Genomic DNA, 18,441 nt, shown 5'->3' on the forward strand with positions numbered 1-18,441 from the left:
CGTTGTTCGGAATCATGAAATTGGAAGGCACATTCCTTTTGGTTGCTGGAGTATACCCAGAGGGCATACTGACCAGCTGACCTTGAGCTTGGCTTCCTTGCCGCCAACGCTAGTCCCCGCTGAGAGCGTTTTGGAGACGGATTGCCTCAGTGGCCGCCTCTACTCCGCACTTCGCTTTGCGGACTTGTGCAAGGTCGCACCCCTCGGAAAGTTTGTCCAGTTTTATAAGCTGGGGCGTTACATCTGAGGTAAGTACCCGAACCTTCACCTTTTTCCCTAGGACCTGCCTGACTACCGTCTTGTAGATAGCGCCTTTATTCATCGCATCCTTTCTAAGCTCAAGAATCACTTCGCCGATGCGAGATCGAAGGACGGTCCGCACATCCGCCCCTAAATCCCGAACAAAACTAAGTCCCTCTTATAATAAAACTGGCCTGAGTAACGTATGAAAGTTCTCTTCGGGGAATTGTAACTAGGCGATATTGGTGAGATGGAAAGAGCTCTGGTATAGTAAAGCAGTACAGTACCCGCTTCAAGCGGAAGAGTGAAACCCACACACAAGCAAGGATATATAAATGATAAGCGTATCACTTTATTTAATAGAATAATATGGAGTGTGGAGTACAGAAAACACCTGGACAAAAAAACTCTTGAGCTGGGTTTAACTTTTCATTTTCATTAAGACATCAGAGTACTTAGACCCGCCAGTTTTCAGTATGAGAGCGTCCACCCTACTCCGCGCCTTTTTATCTCTTAGCGGTCGTTTTATCGTCGCTCTGTCTTGGTGCTTTCTACCTTCCTGTCACCCTTTCCTACCGCGGTAATGCATAGGCTTCCCGCAGTCGCCATTCCAGTCGACGCTCTAGCCCTTGAGCCTGTCGGTGTGCTATCTTGCGAGGCTAGCTTCATCTAATCGGGGGCTACTTCCTCAGGTGACCCCAGGTTGAAGTGGACTTGTGGGTGTCGAGACCCCTAGGGAATTGACGACAAGTAGCTCAGGACCGAATCAAGTGGAGGTAAATTTGTGATACATTAATATGGCAAGAGCCACCACGCCTCTAAGCTGCTGGAAGAAGGAATAGTTTTGATTCACCTTATGGTTTGAAACCGGAATCATGATTTACCTAGTTATAAGTACCTAAATATTACTATAGATAAATATTCTTTCAATAGTTATGTAGAAATCTTGTTTGTCGATCTGACACGAGACCATAACGACTATAATCTAACCGAATTTAGTTTGGTGTTTTGTAAATTGAATCAGAATTCAATGTTTCTGTTTTTGAAATTATCTACGAACCGAAAATTTTGACTATATGTTGTAAGGACATGACAGCTTGGATGAGTAATACATTTTAAATAGAGTAATATTTTGTAGTAGGAATTTTGTTCTTTTATGTGTAAACTTTAGTTTTCTAAATTGTATACTGTTTTATGAACAATTGAGTCACGCCCAAATAATGAAATGACAAAATTAAGGAATGTTACCATTAACTACCAAAAATCCTTCATATTCTTAGTGACGTTAATTCAATTCATTCAAAACTTGTAATCCCTCCAGCTGGTTGCTACAGCTCGACTAATTGGAATGAATTTGAATGGCCATCAGCGTCGATGATGAAGCTGTTACAAATTAAAACATCCTCTGCTGCTGCTGCGCCTCCGTGGCCCATGGTCACCCCAACACTCACTCCGTAGATCATCGCGCGCTGAAGTTGACTCGATAATTGTTTCAAACGAAACTCGTCCTGTTCGAGTGCTTCGCGCCCGGTCCGGCAGTGAAGAACGCGTTCTGGCGATAAGTGCTGAAGAGAAAGCGCTACGACACGCAAGACATCATCATACTTTGGCCGCGTCATGCGTGAATCGCTGGGGTGATTAATTTCTTTCCCACTTTGTCTAGGTTCTCGACTCTCGTTACATGACAAGCATTTTGCTGCTCAATGTGGCCGCCAAGGGCCGCCGCTGCCACATTAGCATAAATTTAAATTGCGTTGTTTTCGGGAAAAGTTTACACAAATATAGAGCTCCGTTTCTTTCACTTTAGTTGCTGCTGTTGTTGCTAGAAAAGGCTCGTTCCAAAAATTTCATCGTCCAATGGGAAATTTCCGCGCGAGCGTGAGTTAGTGATTTATGGAGACAGTTGACCGAAAAATGATCAGAGTTGCCAAAAAAATGGAGCGTCTAGTTGCATTCCAGTACACTTATTCATTTCTGGAACAAAATTTGAATAATTTTTTGGGATTTATGATTCATTGTATGCAGTCATATTTCCTGGCTACGATTTGTCTCGCAAAATTTACTCAGCTGATCAAACAAGGTTGACAGCTAGCGCTTCGTTATCATTTGCAGAGTTTACATTCGAGGACAGTTGAATGTAAGCGATTGTTCCTTTCCGTGAAGGCTTCGGTACACACAGAATGCTTTCCTTTGGGAAGTATATTGCTGTATTAACCCGTTATAAAAGCTGAAACATATATCGTCTCCGTGGCTCGTGTGGCTGCACGAATTCTATATAGAGCAAGATCGCGCCAAATCACCGATGGTCGAATATCGACCATTTTTTATTTGAATGGAACTTTGCATACGTTTTTGGCTCAGCAAACTGAGCATTTTACACAGATGGAGCGATTTTTTACACCCATGAGTTTTATTCTAAAAGGGCGTATGCCTTTTGGCATAGGTTTTATTCGAAGCATTGTAGCCCAGAAACCGTTGGTTGTATAGAAAAACTTTTTGAGAATGAGTTGTAGGGAATTAAAAATGCACCATAAAAAATATACACTGTACAAAAAAAAAATTTTTGAACAAAAAAAATTAAAAATACACATTAAATTTCAATTTAAAACAAAAGAGTTGCATTTTTTTTCTTATTTTTTTCAAAGAAACTTGACGTTAATACGCAACTCTTAAAAAAAAGTCCAGGATGGAGAAATGAAAAATATTTTTTTTATGGTAGATTAATTTTTTTATGAAAATTCTAATTTAAACATTTTTCAAAATATTTGTATTCTGATGATTTTAAAAGATGCAGAGAGTCATTTTGAATCAAAAAGCTCTTGGTAGTAAACATTCTAAACGCATTGGTTTTCGAGTTATTTTTAATTTAAGCTCGGAAAATTATAATTATTTGGGAAAATACACGTTTTTCTTGATTTGTCCATGGTTCTCCAGCAAAAACCATACGTTCATTGGAATGCTTGATCAAAAATATACAATTCATTCTTTGACAACAAAACGATTGGATAAATAACTCAAGCGCTGAACCTTAGCCTACCTTCACGGTCCCCCTTGCCGAATGTTTTATAAAAAAATATGTTTGTCGTGCAACACTACCTACTTGTTTACTAATAATAATTGTTTGTAAAGTACGCAACCAATTACTACTGGGTTACCTATAAGTATAACATCTGTTTTCGTATATAAATACGATTGCACTACTCCAGATGTGTTAGTAACAGTTTGCATTTTGTGAAGATGAATAGAGTGAAAATGGAATACACCAAGCCCAAATGCTGTAAACCCTTTCCTGGTCATCGGTGCTCATCAAGCTTACGCAAATTAAACGAAAACGTTATTGCAAAATTAAAAACATTAAACAGTCAAGCTCATTTTAATACGTCTCTATCAATTCGTGATTCGTTTAGCTATTTGAATGATAGTCAAGCCACCATTCATCCCTTCGTTGTTTACTATTCAGAATCTGGAACACTTAAGAATACCAGCTTCATCATAATATCGGAAGTACTCCATCATGATACTGTTGCGGTTCAGGTGTTCATCGCCAAATTAATGAGTTTTTCGAAAACAACAATAGAGTTGAAAAAAGCGATATTAATGTCTGATGGAGCTGCCTCACAATATAAAAATAGAAAAAACTTTGCAAGTTCAAAACAAACTATAACGTCGATGCACAGTGGCATTTTTTTTGCGACTTTTCATGTTAAAGGCCCATGCGATGCAATTGGTGGCATATTAAAACGAATGGCAGGAAATGCAAGTTTAGCTAAAGAACATGAACATCCCATTACAAGCGCAAAAGAATTGTATGATTGGTCTAATCAGAAAAGTAAAAAAAATTCATCAAAAATGTCATTTAGTTGGGTATAATATGAAGAAAATGAACAAGTAGTAACAGAATGGAGCAATATTTTCAAAAAATCTATAATAATAGCTGCCACACAAAAGTATTACTCTTTTGTTTCGATTTCAGAAAACAAGATACAAACGAAGCTGTTTTCAAAAGATGACGAATCATTTACTTATGATGTATATGAAATATAAGGTGAAACTAGTACTGTAAAGTATCTATGTCATGAAAAAATATGTTCTTAAGATAATAAAACTCGAAAATAAATATTTGATTCTTATATATATTTATATCACTTACAACATTTAACACTTTTCTTGTGAACCGTTCGCCCAATCGTTTTGTTGTCAAAGAATTAATTGTATATTTTTGATCAAGCATTCCAATGAACGTATGGTTTTTGCTGGAGAACCATGGAAAAATTAAGAAAAACGTGTATTTTCCCAAATAATTATAATTTTTCGAGCTTAAATTAAAAATAACTCGAAAACCAATGCCTTTAGAATGTTTACTACCAAGGGCTTTTTGATTTAAAATGACTCTCTGCATCTTTTAAAATCATCAGAATACAAATATTTTGAAAAATTTTTAAATTAGAATTTTCATAAAAAAATAATCTACCATAAAAAAATATTTTTCATTTCTCCATCCTGGACTTTTTTTTAAAAGTTGCGTATTAACGTCAAGTTTCTTTAAAAAAAAATAAGAAAAAAATTCAACTCTTTTTTTTTAAATTGAAGTTTAATGTTTATTTTTAATTTTTTTTGGTCAAAAAGAATTTTTTTGTACAGTGTATATTTTTTTTATGGTGCATTTTTAATCCCCTACAACTCATTCTCAGACAGTTTTTCTATACAACCAACGGTTTCTGGGCTACAATGCTTCAAATAAAACCTATGCCAAAAGGCATACGCCCTTTTAGAATGTAACTCATGGGTGTAAAAAATCTCTGCACCTGTGAAAAATGCTCAGTTTGCTAAGCCAAATACGTGTGCAAAGTTTCATTCAAATCAAAAATGGTCGATTAAATTTTCGCGTATTTCCAGGCGATTTGAAATGATTCTGCTCTATACATTTTCCATTAGCTCGAAACGATATTCATAAACTCTGAATGTAAACGATTACACTAACCGAAACGTGCCGGCGTCTGCCGTGTGCATAGCCTACAGCTTTTCGACTTTCAAACGTGCCTTCCTCCACTGCGCCAAAAGAAGTTTTGTTCAATAGCGGAAAATGTATCTTCAAATTTGCTCTCGCTTATCGGTTACGTGAGCCCCCACCACCAACCGGGCGGTGCCAAACCCAAGAAGCAATCGATGAAATACACTTTTTACTTTGCATTAAACTTCACTGCCGCCTGTGTTCCACCCGTCTAAATTAAAACTAGGGGTCAAATTTTCCGAAATCTATGACCTCCCCCAGTCAAAAACGACAATATCCGGGGTAAAAGGCAAACCTACACCCACAGGAAATTGAAACGGAAGACTGCCGTATTTGCTTTGTTCTCCAGTACGTGTATTCTCCCTCCCCTTGCAGAATATGGCAGAGATCAATAAACTACGTTGAAAATATCTTCATGCTTTTTCTTTCTCGATCGCGTTATGAGCAAAATTCTTTTATCGTGATGTTTCACACAACGATAGACGATGTCATATAAATTGAAAGCATTTATTAGCATCATTATCGAGCTTACGTTCGATAACATTCTGCAATATTATGTTAACAAGACAGAACAAGATCTAATGAACAGATTAGGAAAAACTATGTTCAAACACATCTCGATTTTAAGTTTACATAGTAAAACATTTCCGACTAAAAAGAGAAAATCATTTTTTTTGTTTACCCGCTTCATTTTAAAACTCCAATATCTTTACCTCAAGCAGTACTCAATTCAAAATCCGCTCCCTCAGGGACCGACAGCCGCTGGAGATCGATTTCGATGATCGAATTCGAATCCGTGTGCTTTTCTTTCCACATGTACATAAAAATCAGCCAAGCCAATGTGCACTTTCGAAGTACCCCCCGAGAGGTGCAAAAAAAACCTTCCTCAAAGCGGCCCGGTCAGCAGTACAAATTGGCCTGATTGAACCAATAAATTAGTTCCAAATTGCATTACGAAAGTTGAGCACGCAGTTCGACCTTTTCGCCGGTACGCCTTTCGGGATGGAGCGAGCAAAGTTTGATTGATAGTCGGCGGAAAAAATACAACATCAAGTTTTACGACCTGACAAGGGATGCGGCGCGCACAGGCCCAGCCCCAGACAGCAAAAAGGATAGAGAATAAAAGTTTACTGGGTTCGGCTCACGCATGTATGCAAAGTTGTCGATTGGACTCTAAACAATCTTGATTTGCTGTTTTGTGGAACTTCGACCATTGGAGTAATCAAAATTCCGTTCCATTCGGAACGGCCGTCCTCCATAGATTGCCTCTGGCTGAACTTTTATACGACCCAGAGAAAGATTAAGCTTCCACATCCGAATTGTTCAATAGACATCATATTTTAAGCATATTTATTTGAGCCTGATTAAGCATCAGTAAACACAATTTGCCTTTTTATGGGGCGTGCAAACATTTTTACGCACAAATAATGTTTACAACCAACGCTTGTGCCGACACATCAATCGAGTTTGAGCGGTTGCGTTTTTATGAACCCGGGAAAGAGTCTACATGTCTGCAAAACCGCGTCTTTCTGACGTGCGTCGTTACCAGCGTTGCCGCCGCTGGTGCGTGTTAACAAATCGCGACATGGAAACAATAATAAAGTCATGTAAAACCGTCAATAACTGACGCTTTTATAGCGCCAAAATATCAATAATTTATGTTCGCTTTTGTTCCGACAGACGCTCTGGGTTGGCGTGGAAACGGAGGAATTTTTGTTCTCTTTTCCTTTGTTTTCCGCAGCCAATAGCTGTCGTGGTTAGGGAGAACGAAGAACCTGGCCACCGCTACCACCGCCACCGCCAGCGGTGGAACTTATACAGCATCGGAGCGTGAAGCATAGGAGCAGCAACTTCGAATTTTGTTATGTCAAGCGAAGCGGGCGGGGGCCAAAAGCATCTGTCGGAAATAAAATTTCGAACAAAAGTGGATTTTTTTTTCTTCTCTTCAGTACCACTTAGGTACGAGCGGAGTTACTGCTCTACCAGGAACAATCCGCAAGTCGGTACATAGTGCCCGTCAAGGAAGACACATTTTTTTCGGTTATGCCGCCTGATTCCGGTATGCACGCGAGCGTCGTCGTGCAGAGGACTTGATGTCTTTGGCCCTCTGGCAGTGAATGGCAGCGGGTTATCCTCGACGTTTTTAGCTGTATCGAATCCCACATTTGCCGAATCGGCCCCGTTACGCTTGGTTACGTCCGTGTACTGGGCGACTGGGACTTTGGCGGAGACCATTTGTAGTAAATTGATGGCAACGAATGGCATGTACTGCATTAACTGTGAGCTGCGCGCTGCGACACACACACACACACACCGGGCGGGAAAAGTTAAGTTTTGATTCGATGGGAAAGGAGTTTCGCTTCCGAAATAATGTTTTTGTAAGTTTATCAATTACATGGCCTTGACCTCCCAGTTGGTCTTGAGGTTTGATGCCAGTCTTGGGTTTCAATTGGTTATACATAGTATCGAATATTGTCGAAAACAAATGAATAGCCAGATATTCTAAATGAATCTTTTAAAGTCTAAGTAGTTATAAAGCAACCGGTCTCGAGGTACGATGGCCTAATAATAATAGGATCATTGTACTATTACTAATAGATTTGAGTGCAAAGCAAGTGTATTAAATTTGAGTGCAAAGCAAATGCAATAAACAGAAAGTTGAGTCTCGGCAGCGAAATGTTAGTACCCAAGAAAAAAGTGTTAAAGTAACAAACTAAAAGTAGTACAGTTCCATAAAAAACGTTCAACTTCGTACAGATATTTTTGCTCTGTGTGGATTCACTGCGACCACAGACATTGGATCTATTGTGATATTGCCCAGTTGTTTTCTGTACTCCGCACTTCATATTATTGGCAGTATAATTGTTGAAGTAAATGATATGCTTTTCATTTATATCCGTGCTAGTGTGTGAGAGTTTACCCTTACGTTTCAAGCTCACTGCTCTACTATACCGATCCTCTTTCTATCCTACCAATATCGCCAAATTACAGCGAGACTACACCAATATCGCCAATTACAATTCCCTGTAGATGTATATTCCTGAGATCAGTTTTTTTTATAAGAAGGACTTATTTTATCAAGAGGAAGGAGTTTTCTCGAAACTTTCTTCCACCTACCTACACCTCGTCCCATTCACAATTCCCTGAAGCGGCACCTAATGCTTCACCTCTGGTCAGTTTTATTATAAGTAGGACTCATATTTTGTCAAGAGGAAGGAGTCTTATTGAAACCTCGTTCCTCCAGCCAATATCGCGCCAAAATTACAATTCCCTGAAGAGAACGTAACTTATTTTGACTTATTTTTGTTATGATGAAAGTCAGCAGGGGTGCTTTAGAATTAGAGGGTGTGTAGTGAATAAACCCATGTTTAAAGTCCTTTGACAACCAAATGGCCTTATTCTACTAAGATTCGAGCCCACGACCACCCGCTTATCAAAGTAAACTCTGTAACCTTGCGGCTACGAAGCTCCCTGCTTTGCACAGATGTTTCTATGGGCTGAAAATTTGAGTAATGTGTGGTTAAGAGAATATATTTTATAATTTATTCTTACTTGCATATTTTATTTAAAATTTGTGTTTCACCTCTTAATTTTTTTGACGTGGGACTACGTCTTTGTTTACTATACTGGGATGCATTCTGTAAAATTGGAACGAAACTGGCAAATGTCGCGTCAGATTTCGAACGTTGATAACAGCATAACCACATGGTGCATAACAATAACCAATATGTTGTTACTAGTTATCATTCTAATTTTATTGCTAAGTGGTAAAATTGATGATAAGATTCAATAATAAATTTACGCGAACAATGAAACAATTACATGCGAGCATTCCTAGCACAGACGACGTGAATGAATACCAACCGTTCCCTGTGATATTCTCTGCATCAATATCGAAAAAGAAATTGACAGAGTCTCCCCGTCCCATAGGTCAATTTATTGTTGCCTCCATGAGCTTAGACTAATATGATGTCTCGGAAGTAAAAGTTTTCCGCAAAGTTTGAAACAATTTCCATTCTTGAACAATTCCAGGGATCCAATTTCAAAAACCAAAAACAATGAGAGCGTCACGAAAATTGTCCAATTTCAAACGTTTTAAGCTCAGTTAGTTTCCAACCGATTTTCGTCATTTTTGCAGTAATCGACTGGAAAATCAATTTTGTAATCTGATTGTTCGAACGATTGTACTATTCAAATCGCAAGCCTTGTCGAAACGCAAATGTCGAACTCTGATTGGTCGCACAATGCTTCTTTCCCTAACAAGGTCGACAGAATATACCTAGTTGACTAAGAATGCGCGCTTTATGTTTCATGTATAATTCATTCCATGACTGTACCGATACCACACGGGCGTTGGATGCTGATCGTGACGAAGAAAGAAAAGCCGGGTTTCAATTTCTGGCTGATCGCGCTGGGCGCGTTGATACTTAAGCACCCGACTATCTGGCGGCTGTTATGTAGTTTTTGGTGGCTGCAGAATTATTGGAAATGGCAGGCAATTCTGCTAAAGAAAACGGGAGAACTAGAATCATCGGCGAATGGTTATCCGAAATGATGATTATTGAACAAACTTGCCAGTTTGTTACTGTTGTCAAATATAAAAGCACCTGTTGGTGCGCCACAATTATGTGATTGAAGTAGTTAAGATTTTTTATCATGTGTAACAGACGGAAAACCGCAAATTTCAGCATTCGCAAGACAAGAAAAATTCAACATTGCCTCAAGAATGTGTTGGTGGCCGGTTGTAATATATACTTGTTCTAGTGCCGGATGGCAGCAGATAACAAAAATGCAGTATTTACGCTATTGCGTCTTAAAACAAAACGGTTATAGTTCGACATCACAGCAGAATTTCCACCTTCATACTCATGTCTACCTTCGGCAGCATCAAACACGCAACAATCTGCTTCCATGCGACTTTAGTCACACCTATTTTTCCAGTTATCCCATTCCACAACGTGCGAAAAATCTATGTCAGAGCGGATATCGCGCGCTATCTGGACCGTGAAGCATTTATGCGACAGTTGAATGAAATTTGCAACTGCAGCAACCAGCCTTTTTCAAGGCTACTAAATGTATTTGGAAGAGCATAATGACTGGTTATTACTAAACTGCAACTTTGATTGCAGTTTGATGCTGCTGCAATGGCGCAGCAGTGTGATGTATATTTCGATTCATTGATACTGTGCATCACAAGCGGTATATGCGAAACAAATCCGATTCCTAGCAGAAAAGTTCAGAAAGTTCTGCTCACGGTGCTGAGTCCGTTTTAGAAAATTCATAACACTTCATTAACAAGGATGTAACGTCTTGAAGAAGACGGTTATTGCTTGACATCACAGCAGAATTTGCACCTTCATACTAATGTCTACCGTCGGCAGTATCAAACACGCAACAATCTGCTTCCATGCGACACGGGGAAGGAAACATTTTTTCCTTCCAAACCGCGCAACACGACACAATACATGCTATTTTGTTGCCTTCATGAAAGTGCTATCGGTCCGGCTCGACAGAATGTCCACAAGAAATCCGTGCTACGAAACTGAGGGACAACTTTAAAACTAAAAATAAAGGTGGGGCTCATCAAATGATCGCTCTGAGTCAGAATGAATGAGATGTATTTTTTCCGAACGTTGTAGAATGGTATAACTGGAAATAATTCAGTCACACCTATTTTTCCAGTTATCCCATTCCATTCCATTCAACCCTAATCGAGTGTATTTCCAAAGCTATTGCAAAAAATTTTTGACATAAGACAGGCTGTCGTAATTCTACGTTAACCTTGCGTTCGTTTCTTATAAACAACCTCTTCCACTTTTTTTTAATCAGTATCGAAACGTGCGATAATTTGATGAGCATCATTATTATTGTTCTGTCCGTCACTGTATATGGTGAACTTCGTGTGATTAAAGTAAGGCACCTAACCGTAATATTGACAGCACTTTAATAATCAGATATTCAATATTATTGAAAGAACTTCATAATTTCTCATTCTTCTTTTATTGTGAGTAAATATAAGTCGAACGTTATTGTTTTTAAGGATTTTTTTTTAAATTTGCCAATTATTCAAAATTAAAATATGTAAGTACACAAATATTTTAGCTTTTGAGGTTGGTTGCAAGTAAGCAACAAATTGCAAAAATTTGAAAAATCCAGCAGCGCCCAATAAAAGTCAAGCGAAGCAACAAAGTATTTGCACCTATGGTGCCAGTCATCGTAAGTCGGGCAAAAGCAAGCTGCCCAAATTGGCACTGGGTGTGCCACAGCCTCTCTCTCTACTACTACAACGTTTCATACAAGTCAATTTATGCCGTTACGGTCTGCGTACGAACGGCACAAGTGGCTGGCTGTTTTTTTTTTTGTTTGCTGCCGTTTGCATGGAACACTCCGATTAGGCTAATTAGCCACCGCATGCGATAGATTGGTCCGGTAGTCTGTACCGGCGAATCCGGATCGTGTTTACGGCACACGAATGCTCTGATACACTTAGATGGTATTTTGAATCTCACCGCGTTCCATTCCGGAGCCGCTAATGGGAGCCCATATTTTTTGCTCGAACGCTCGTCTCGTTAGAATGTACGCCCTGATTGATGCCTTTGTTGCACGCCGAGCTCTAAGATATTGGTACTAATTAGAGCACAGAACGAGAGCCGGGTAACGGGTCACCAGGGACCGAAGTACCCCGCACCGGTGGTCCTAAAGTAGCACAAACAAACATTGTTTTACCGCGTGGTCAATTATAGTGGCGCTGGTTTGCGATAGGACCAAATTGCGCTACTCCGGCTCGCAGAGATCATCCGGGAGTCGTAAAGGTAACACGTGTAAGCGGCTAGCACGACCGAAAGTTTATGCCTTCGCCACACGGAAAGGATTTAATGGTCACGGAAATTAAACCCGCGAAGCAGTAAAGTGGCACAGCGTTAGAAGTTTTCTTGCGGAAGCAGGGGGCAATAAAATAGACGCGTCCGTTTTACTGGCTTTTATTTCCGTAAATGTAATCGTTACCCGAAAAAAAATGGAGAATAATTACAGAATGGAATAAAACGAAAAAATGATTTCAGATACTTATCTTAGTTGCTCATAGACTAGAAAAATTATTCCTCCAGGCCCATTTGTAGGACGGAATTTTAATTCATCAAGGATAATGCTAGGCATGAGTGATATAATTAGTGAAGTACAGCTCAAAGAAGCACTTGTTCAAGATAACCTCATAATGTGTGATTTGAGCCATTTCAAACTGCGAAAATGCTATCCTATGTCAAAAGAAAACGGTAGTAAATACAATGCCATATTTGAAGTGGACGCAGTGACATACCGGAAAGTTTTAGAACAAGGAAAATCGTTATGTAATTGGGATAGCTGCCGTGTGTTCGATGATCTGGACGTGGTAAGGTGTTATAAATGCAGCGGTTCTAATCACAAAGGTTCAGATAGTAAAGAAGAAGAAGAAACTTGTCCGCGGTGCGCTGGTGCCCACTCTGTGAAAAAATGTGATGCCACTGTACTGAAATGCGCGAACTGTGCTAAACTTAAAAACGTAGTTGTGTCCATTGAGCACGCAGCATGGAGTGAAAAATGTCCAGTGTATCAGAATCAAATGAACAGAAAACGAAAAACTATTGACCACAGTGTATAGCAATCAAAAGAATACATCATGGGAATCAATCTGCCAGCAACTAACCAAAAGAACGACGAAGTACTCCCAACGACATCGGAAGACACCGAACCGAGACGCGCTGTAGAAAGCATTTTGGAAGCCTCCGATCTACTCAACTCAGTCCTGCCTCCTGCAGCCAGCGTTCATCACAGTCGTCTCGGTCCTGAGGCTGATGTTAGAGAGGAGGTCTTCCATCGTGCTTGCATGGGCAAGTATATTAATAATAAGAATTTATCTCTGTGTGACGATTTTTCCTGCAATCAGGTGGCGACACGCTGCAGTCTTCTGAGCCAATCCAACTCCGCTCCATGCTATATATATGGGACAGACTACTGGTTGAACTTCGCTCGATTCAGATTTACTCCATGGCACGCTCAAAGTAGCTCCGACCGAACGCGTGACACCTATCAGGATATACTACCAGAATGTTAGAGGTCTACGAACGAAAATCGACGACTTTTTCATTGCTGTTTCTGACTGCGAGTACGATGTCATCATTCTGACGGAGACCTGGTTGAGAGACGATATCAATTCTATGCAGTTGTTCAACCAGAGCTACTGTGTATATAGGAAGAATCGCATTCCCGAAGTGACTGGTAGAACGCGTGGAGGAGGCGTTCTCATAGCTGTTAAGAACTCACTTAATTCCACTCTCTGCACGGTTCGTATCGACGACAGTCTAGAGCATCTTTGGGTTAAGGTTGACTACATTGAACGAGTGGTTTGCTTAGGCGTGGTTTACGTTCCCCCGGACTTATCAAGAAACCGCTTTGTCATAGAGAGACTCAACAGTTCGATTTCATCCGTGGCAGAATCTTTAAATGTGTGCGACACTCATATGCTTTTTGGTGACTTCAATCTTTCGGATTTGTGCTGGCGAGCCGCTACTGGTGGGTACGCCCAAATTGTGCCCAGGGAATCAGCCTCCGTTAGTAACATTTTTATGGATAATATGTCGCTGATACATATGAAACAACTCAACTTAAGGAACAATAATCTGAACCGAATACTCGACCTAATATTTGTAGATGAAGAGGCTGTACCGATGTGTCACCTTTCAGATCCTCCTGAAGCGCTTATTCCCGTCGATGTTTTGCATCCTCCAATCCTGACACAGCTGCATTGTATGGCTCCCATACGCTTCAGTGAACCCCCTGACGATCAACTCCTTGATTTTGCCCGCATCAACTAGTTTACAATGCTTCCGACGTAAACGAGGCGGTTCAATTCTTCAACGCAACGCTCACGCAGCTTTTTCCAAGATTCGTACCAGTTCGTCGCCCAAGAATGTCACCTCCGTGGACCAATAGACGTCTTCGTTATTTGATACAACAACGCTCTAGAACTTTGAGGCTCTACTCAAACAACCGAAATTCCGCCACCAAACAGAGATTCATTGAAGCGAGCACCAAATATAAATTATACAACAGAGCTCTCTACGGACGGTACGTAATGCGAATGCAAAAAACCTTAAAAACTCAGCCAAAACTGTTTTGGGCCTTCGTTAATGAGAAACGGAAGGAACATGGTCTGCCTTCAAGCATGTTTTTGGGCTGCGAAACCGCGAGCTCCACTCAACCAATATGTAATCTGTTTGCGAAACGTTTTGCTAGTATATTTGATGATGCAGTATGCAGCAATCAACAAATTGAGAGAGCGCTTGCCAATGTCCCTACTGGTTAGGTTTCAATGCACTGCCATGATTTTAATAACACAGATATCCTAGCAGCTGTTAAAAAATTGAAGTCCTCGAAAACGCCTGGACCGGATGGAATTCCTTCGACAGTTTTGATAAAATGCGCCGTTGAACTGTGTGCGCCATTGAAAGCCATATTTAACCTATCCTTATCACAAGCACTATTTCCAGAATGTTGGAAGAAGTCGATAATGTTTCCAGTTCTTAAAAAAGGTAATAAAGCGACGTATCTAACTATCGTGGAGTTACCTCACTATGTGCTGGTTCAAAGCTGTTTGAGATACTTATGAACGCAGAACTCTTCCGGGCAGCAGAGTCATATATTTCGCATGAGCAACATGGATTCTTCCCTGGCAGATCCATTGTAACTAATCTAACTCAATTCACATCACTGTATCTCACCTCCATGCCACTAGGGTATCAAATTGATACAGTTTATACCGACTTGAAAGCGGCCTTTGACAGAGTTAACCACCGTATCCTGCTTGCTAAGTTGGACCGGCTTGGTGTGTCCTCGAACGTTGTCCACTGGTTTGAATCGTATTTAAGCAATCGCCGACTATCTGTCAAACTGGGTTCCGTGGAGTCAGGAGAATTCGTTAACCGATCAGGTGTTCCGCAAGGCAGCAACTTGGGGCCACTACTATTCACCATTTTTTTCAACGACGTCTGTCTAGCACTGCCAAAAGACTGTAAATTACTGTATGCCGATGATTTAAAAATGTATTACCTAATCAAAACTCCCGCCGACTGTGAACTTCTGCAAAGTGTAATTAACAGATTTTACGACTGGTGTCAACACAACATGATGGTTATCAGTGTATCGAAATGTTCATTGATTACTTTTGCGAAGAAAAAACAAAAAATTCAGTGGAACTATCGCATAGGCGATGAGACCATTACCAGAGTTAACGTAGTGCGAGATCTTGGGGTTATGCTTGATGCAGAGTTAAACTTCCGGGAACACTACAGTCATATAATCAACAAATCTAGGCGGAATCTTGGGTTCATTCTCCGGATGACAACCGAATTTCGTGATCCTTACTGCCTACGCTCCATGTACTATAGCCTAGTGCGGTCTGTTCTGGAGACAGCTGCTGTCGTGTGGAGCCCTTTTCGCAGCATCTGGATAACCAGAATCGAAAAAGTCCAATCAAAATTCATAAAATTCGCTCTAAGACTACTTCCTTGGAGAAATCCAGATGCGCTACCTCCGTACGAAGCCCGGTGCAGACTTTTAGGAATGGACACTCTCGAAAAGCGACGCAATGTGCAAAAAGCGGTTTTCGTCGGAAAGACCCTGCTAGGAGAGATAAACGCGCCCTGGATTCTCAATAAAATGGATGTGAACGTGCTGCCACGTCCACTGCGCCAACGAAGTTTTTTGAGGCTCCAACAACATAGGACGGACTACTCACAAAACGAGCCTATTCGAACTATGTGCGTTCTTTTCAACAGATTTTACAAACTTTTATGTGCAGTTATAGTTCTAGTCGTTAGTTTTTAAGTGTTCATTTAGACTGTTTGTCCGATGAATGTAAACGAAATAAATAATAATAATAATAATAATAATATTGAAATGTTTTTCGCTGTTATCCACAACCAACTGGAACGAAAAGAACCGAAAGCAGCTTCTGGCAGAGAAATCCATCACCCACTTAACTCCGAAAAGAGCATCTTCCCGGCAAACTTTACCGTTCGTTTCCATTATCCTCTCAGGTCGCGCAGCATTTCTTATCCCAGCATCATCCGATCCGTGGTGTGGCGAGTGGAGTCGTTACGTTACCCAGCAGGTCGCAGCTTGATGGAGTGAAGACAGCTGGTGCCTATCGGTTAGTTGAAATGACTGACCCTGGAAGACCGAGACCGACTAACTGACTCGAGACGACTGACAGCGTGAACGGAGGATCATGGTTGATTCGAAAGGTCCAAGCAGAAAGCAATCCCTCGCCTGCCAAGGGGCGTCAAACATCTGATTGCCTACATTTTACATTCTCCACGGCCCGACGCTTACCGGTTGGGTGAAAAGATAATGGAAGCACATTATTCGGGCGTAAAGCAATCGCATCCTTTTCCGCTTAGATGTTTTATGATCTGTAAACTCAAACTCGATCGATTACCTTCCGCTAAAGCGGTCGGGGGAGATAAACTTTTCTCATCAGATTGTCAATGACAGCGCGGAAAACGATTTATTAATGACGTTGTCAAATTTTCGCCCACCCAGGAAAAAACAACAGTGATAATGGCCGAACACAATTGAGCAGTTGCCGCAATGCTCAGCAGACCGAAACAACTCGTTCAATTTCCGGTGCACCGAAATTCGAAAGGGGCTCCCTCCACTGGAGGTCCTTCATCCGACGGAGAAGGCAACGTCGAAAGCGAGAAACAACAAAGACAAGAAAATTATTATACGGTGTTTATTGTTTTCATAAAACTTAATCCAATAACTCTTTCCAATTGGTGCCTGAGTACGGACAGCAAGCGAGCCCGGAGAGTCCGAAAGCCGACCCGAAATAGGTGACCATTAGCTACAGGCGGCGGCAGTGGTGGTAATCTGTGTAAGTTTTAGCTTGGACTCGAAGCCGTGGCAACCGAAGCAACCGAGGTAACTGAGATGGGATCGTCTGTCCGGCCGGGAGTGGGGCGGAAAATAGATTTCGTTAAGTCGTTTCGGGATAAATACGAGAGTGTTGAATCCGATAGGGCGGGGACTTTGGGGAAACTTACTGCATCCGTACGCAGCGTGAAGCGAATGAACGGGAGAAAAACAAACCGGTAGGTCACTCTTCCATCAGGACAGTCACAAGTAGAATGCTGTCGTTTGCTTACGTTGCCGTTAAGCAGCCGTTAAGTGGCCGGAACAAGGAGGATAGAGTTTGTTTTGGGGAACAAAACTGTTGAAATGGGATTGCGAAAATCGAATTGCGTGAACAGAGAAATGTGTTTTTGTGCTGAGCTAGGTATTAAGCGGTGCTTCACTTTAGCTTGAAAAGACACGGAAAATATTACGTGGATCTTCGACAAAAAGCGTAGATAAGTACTAAAAGAAGAGTGTTATCGATTGTTAATGGGTTTTGTTCGCTAGAAATGTACACATTATGTTAGTAAAATAAATAAACTCTTTCCTGACAGCTTAGAGCATATTAAGACCTGAAAAATGATGGTACTAATTAGATTACATACGTATTTTAAGTCGACACCGAAGATAACCGAGCTTTTAGTTAAAAAACTATGTAGAAAAATATGAAAATAACAAAACTCTATTATCTCAGAGATTCCGTAACCGGTTTGCACAAAATTAGTGTAGCGGATATGAATATAATGGAGGGTAAATCTGTGATTTGAGAGTTAAGGTGAGGAAAGAAATCCAAAGTTTGGTAAAAATAAATAAAAATGAATTTAATTTCGTAATTTTTTTTGTTAAAAATGTTAAACCTCGAGATTGGCACACGGGATGATAAGTATTTCTTACGTAAAATTTTCCAAGAAATACGATAAAACTATTAAATTTGAAATAAAACTAGCTGTTTAACGAAAAATACAAATTTAGTTTTTTAATACAAAAATAATCTATCTAGCAACACATGCGGTCAAAAAAAATATTTTTTTCTGGATTCCTTGGTTTCAAAACATACCTATAAAATTTAAAATAAGACTGGCTACATTTGCCGAAAAATGCAAATTTGATTTTTAAATACAAAAATAATCTATCTACCAACTCTTCTGGTCAAAAATAATCATTTTCTTCAAACATTACCTAACAGTATTTTTCGGGCGTCTTACGCCTATAATGGTTTTGACAAAAAAAAGCGATATCTTGCAACAAACAGGAAGATC

The 18,441-nt window shown here is 40.3% G+C and overlaps 2 protein-coding genes across 6 annotated transcripts in view; one reads left to right on the forward strand and one right to left on the reverse strand.

Annotated features, from left to right (window-relative positions):
• The window catches only part of LOC129720664 (insulin-like growth factor-binding protein complex acid labile subunit), a 615,650-nt gene that overhangs the window by 427,568 nt on the left and 169,641 nt on the right, over positions 1-18,441 (reverse strand). The window lies entirely within an intron of this gene.
• Positions 17,926-18,441, forward strand: part of LOC129720359 (uncharacterized) — a 55,653-nt gene continuing 55,137 nt past the window's right edge. The window contains exon 1 of the mRNA XM_055671822.1: positions 17,926-17,932. Coding sequence (XP_055527797.1) covers positions 17,926-17,932 — 7 coding nt within the window. The remainder of the gene's footprint in view (positions 17,933-18,441) is intronic.

This window comes from Wyeomyia smithii, chromosome 2 (genome assembly GCF_029784165.1).
Source record: "Wyeomyia smithii strain HCP4-BCI-WySm-NY-G18 chromosome 2, ASM2978416v1, whole genome shotgun sequence".
In the NCBI taxonomy this organism is placed as follows: Eukaryota; Metazoa; Arthropoda; class Insecta; order Diptera; family Culicidae; genus Wyeomyia; species Wyeomyia smithii.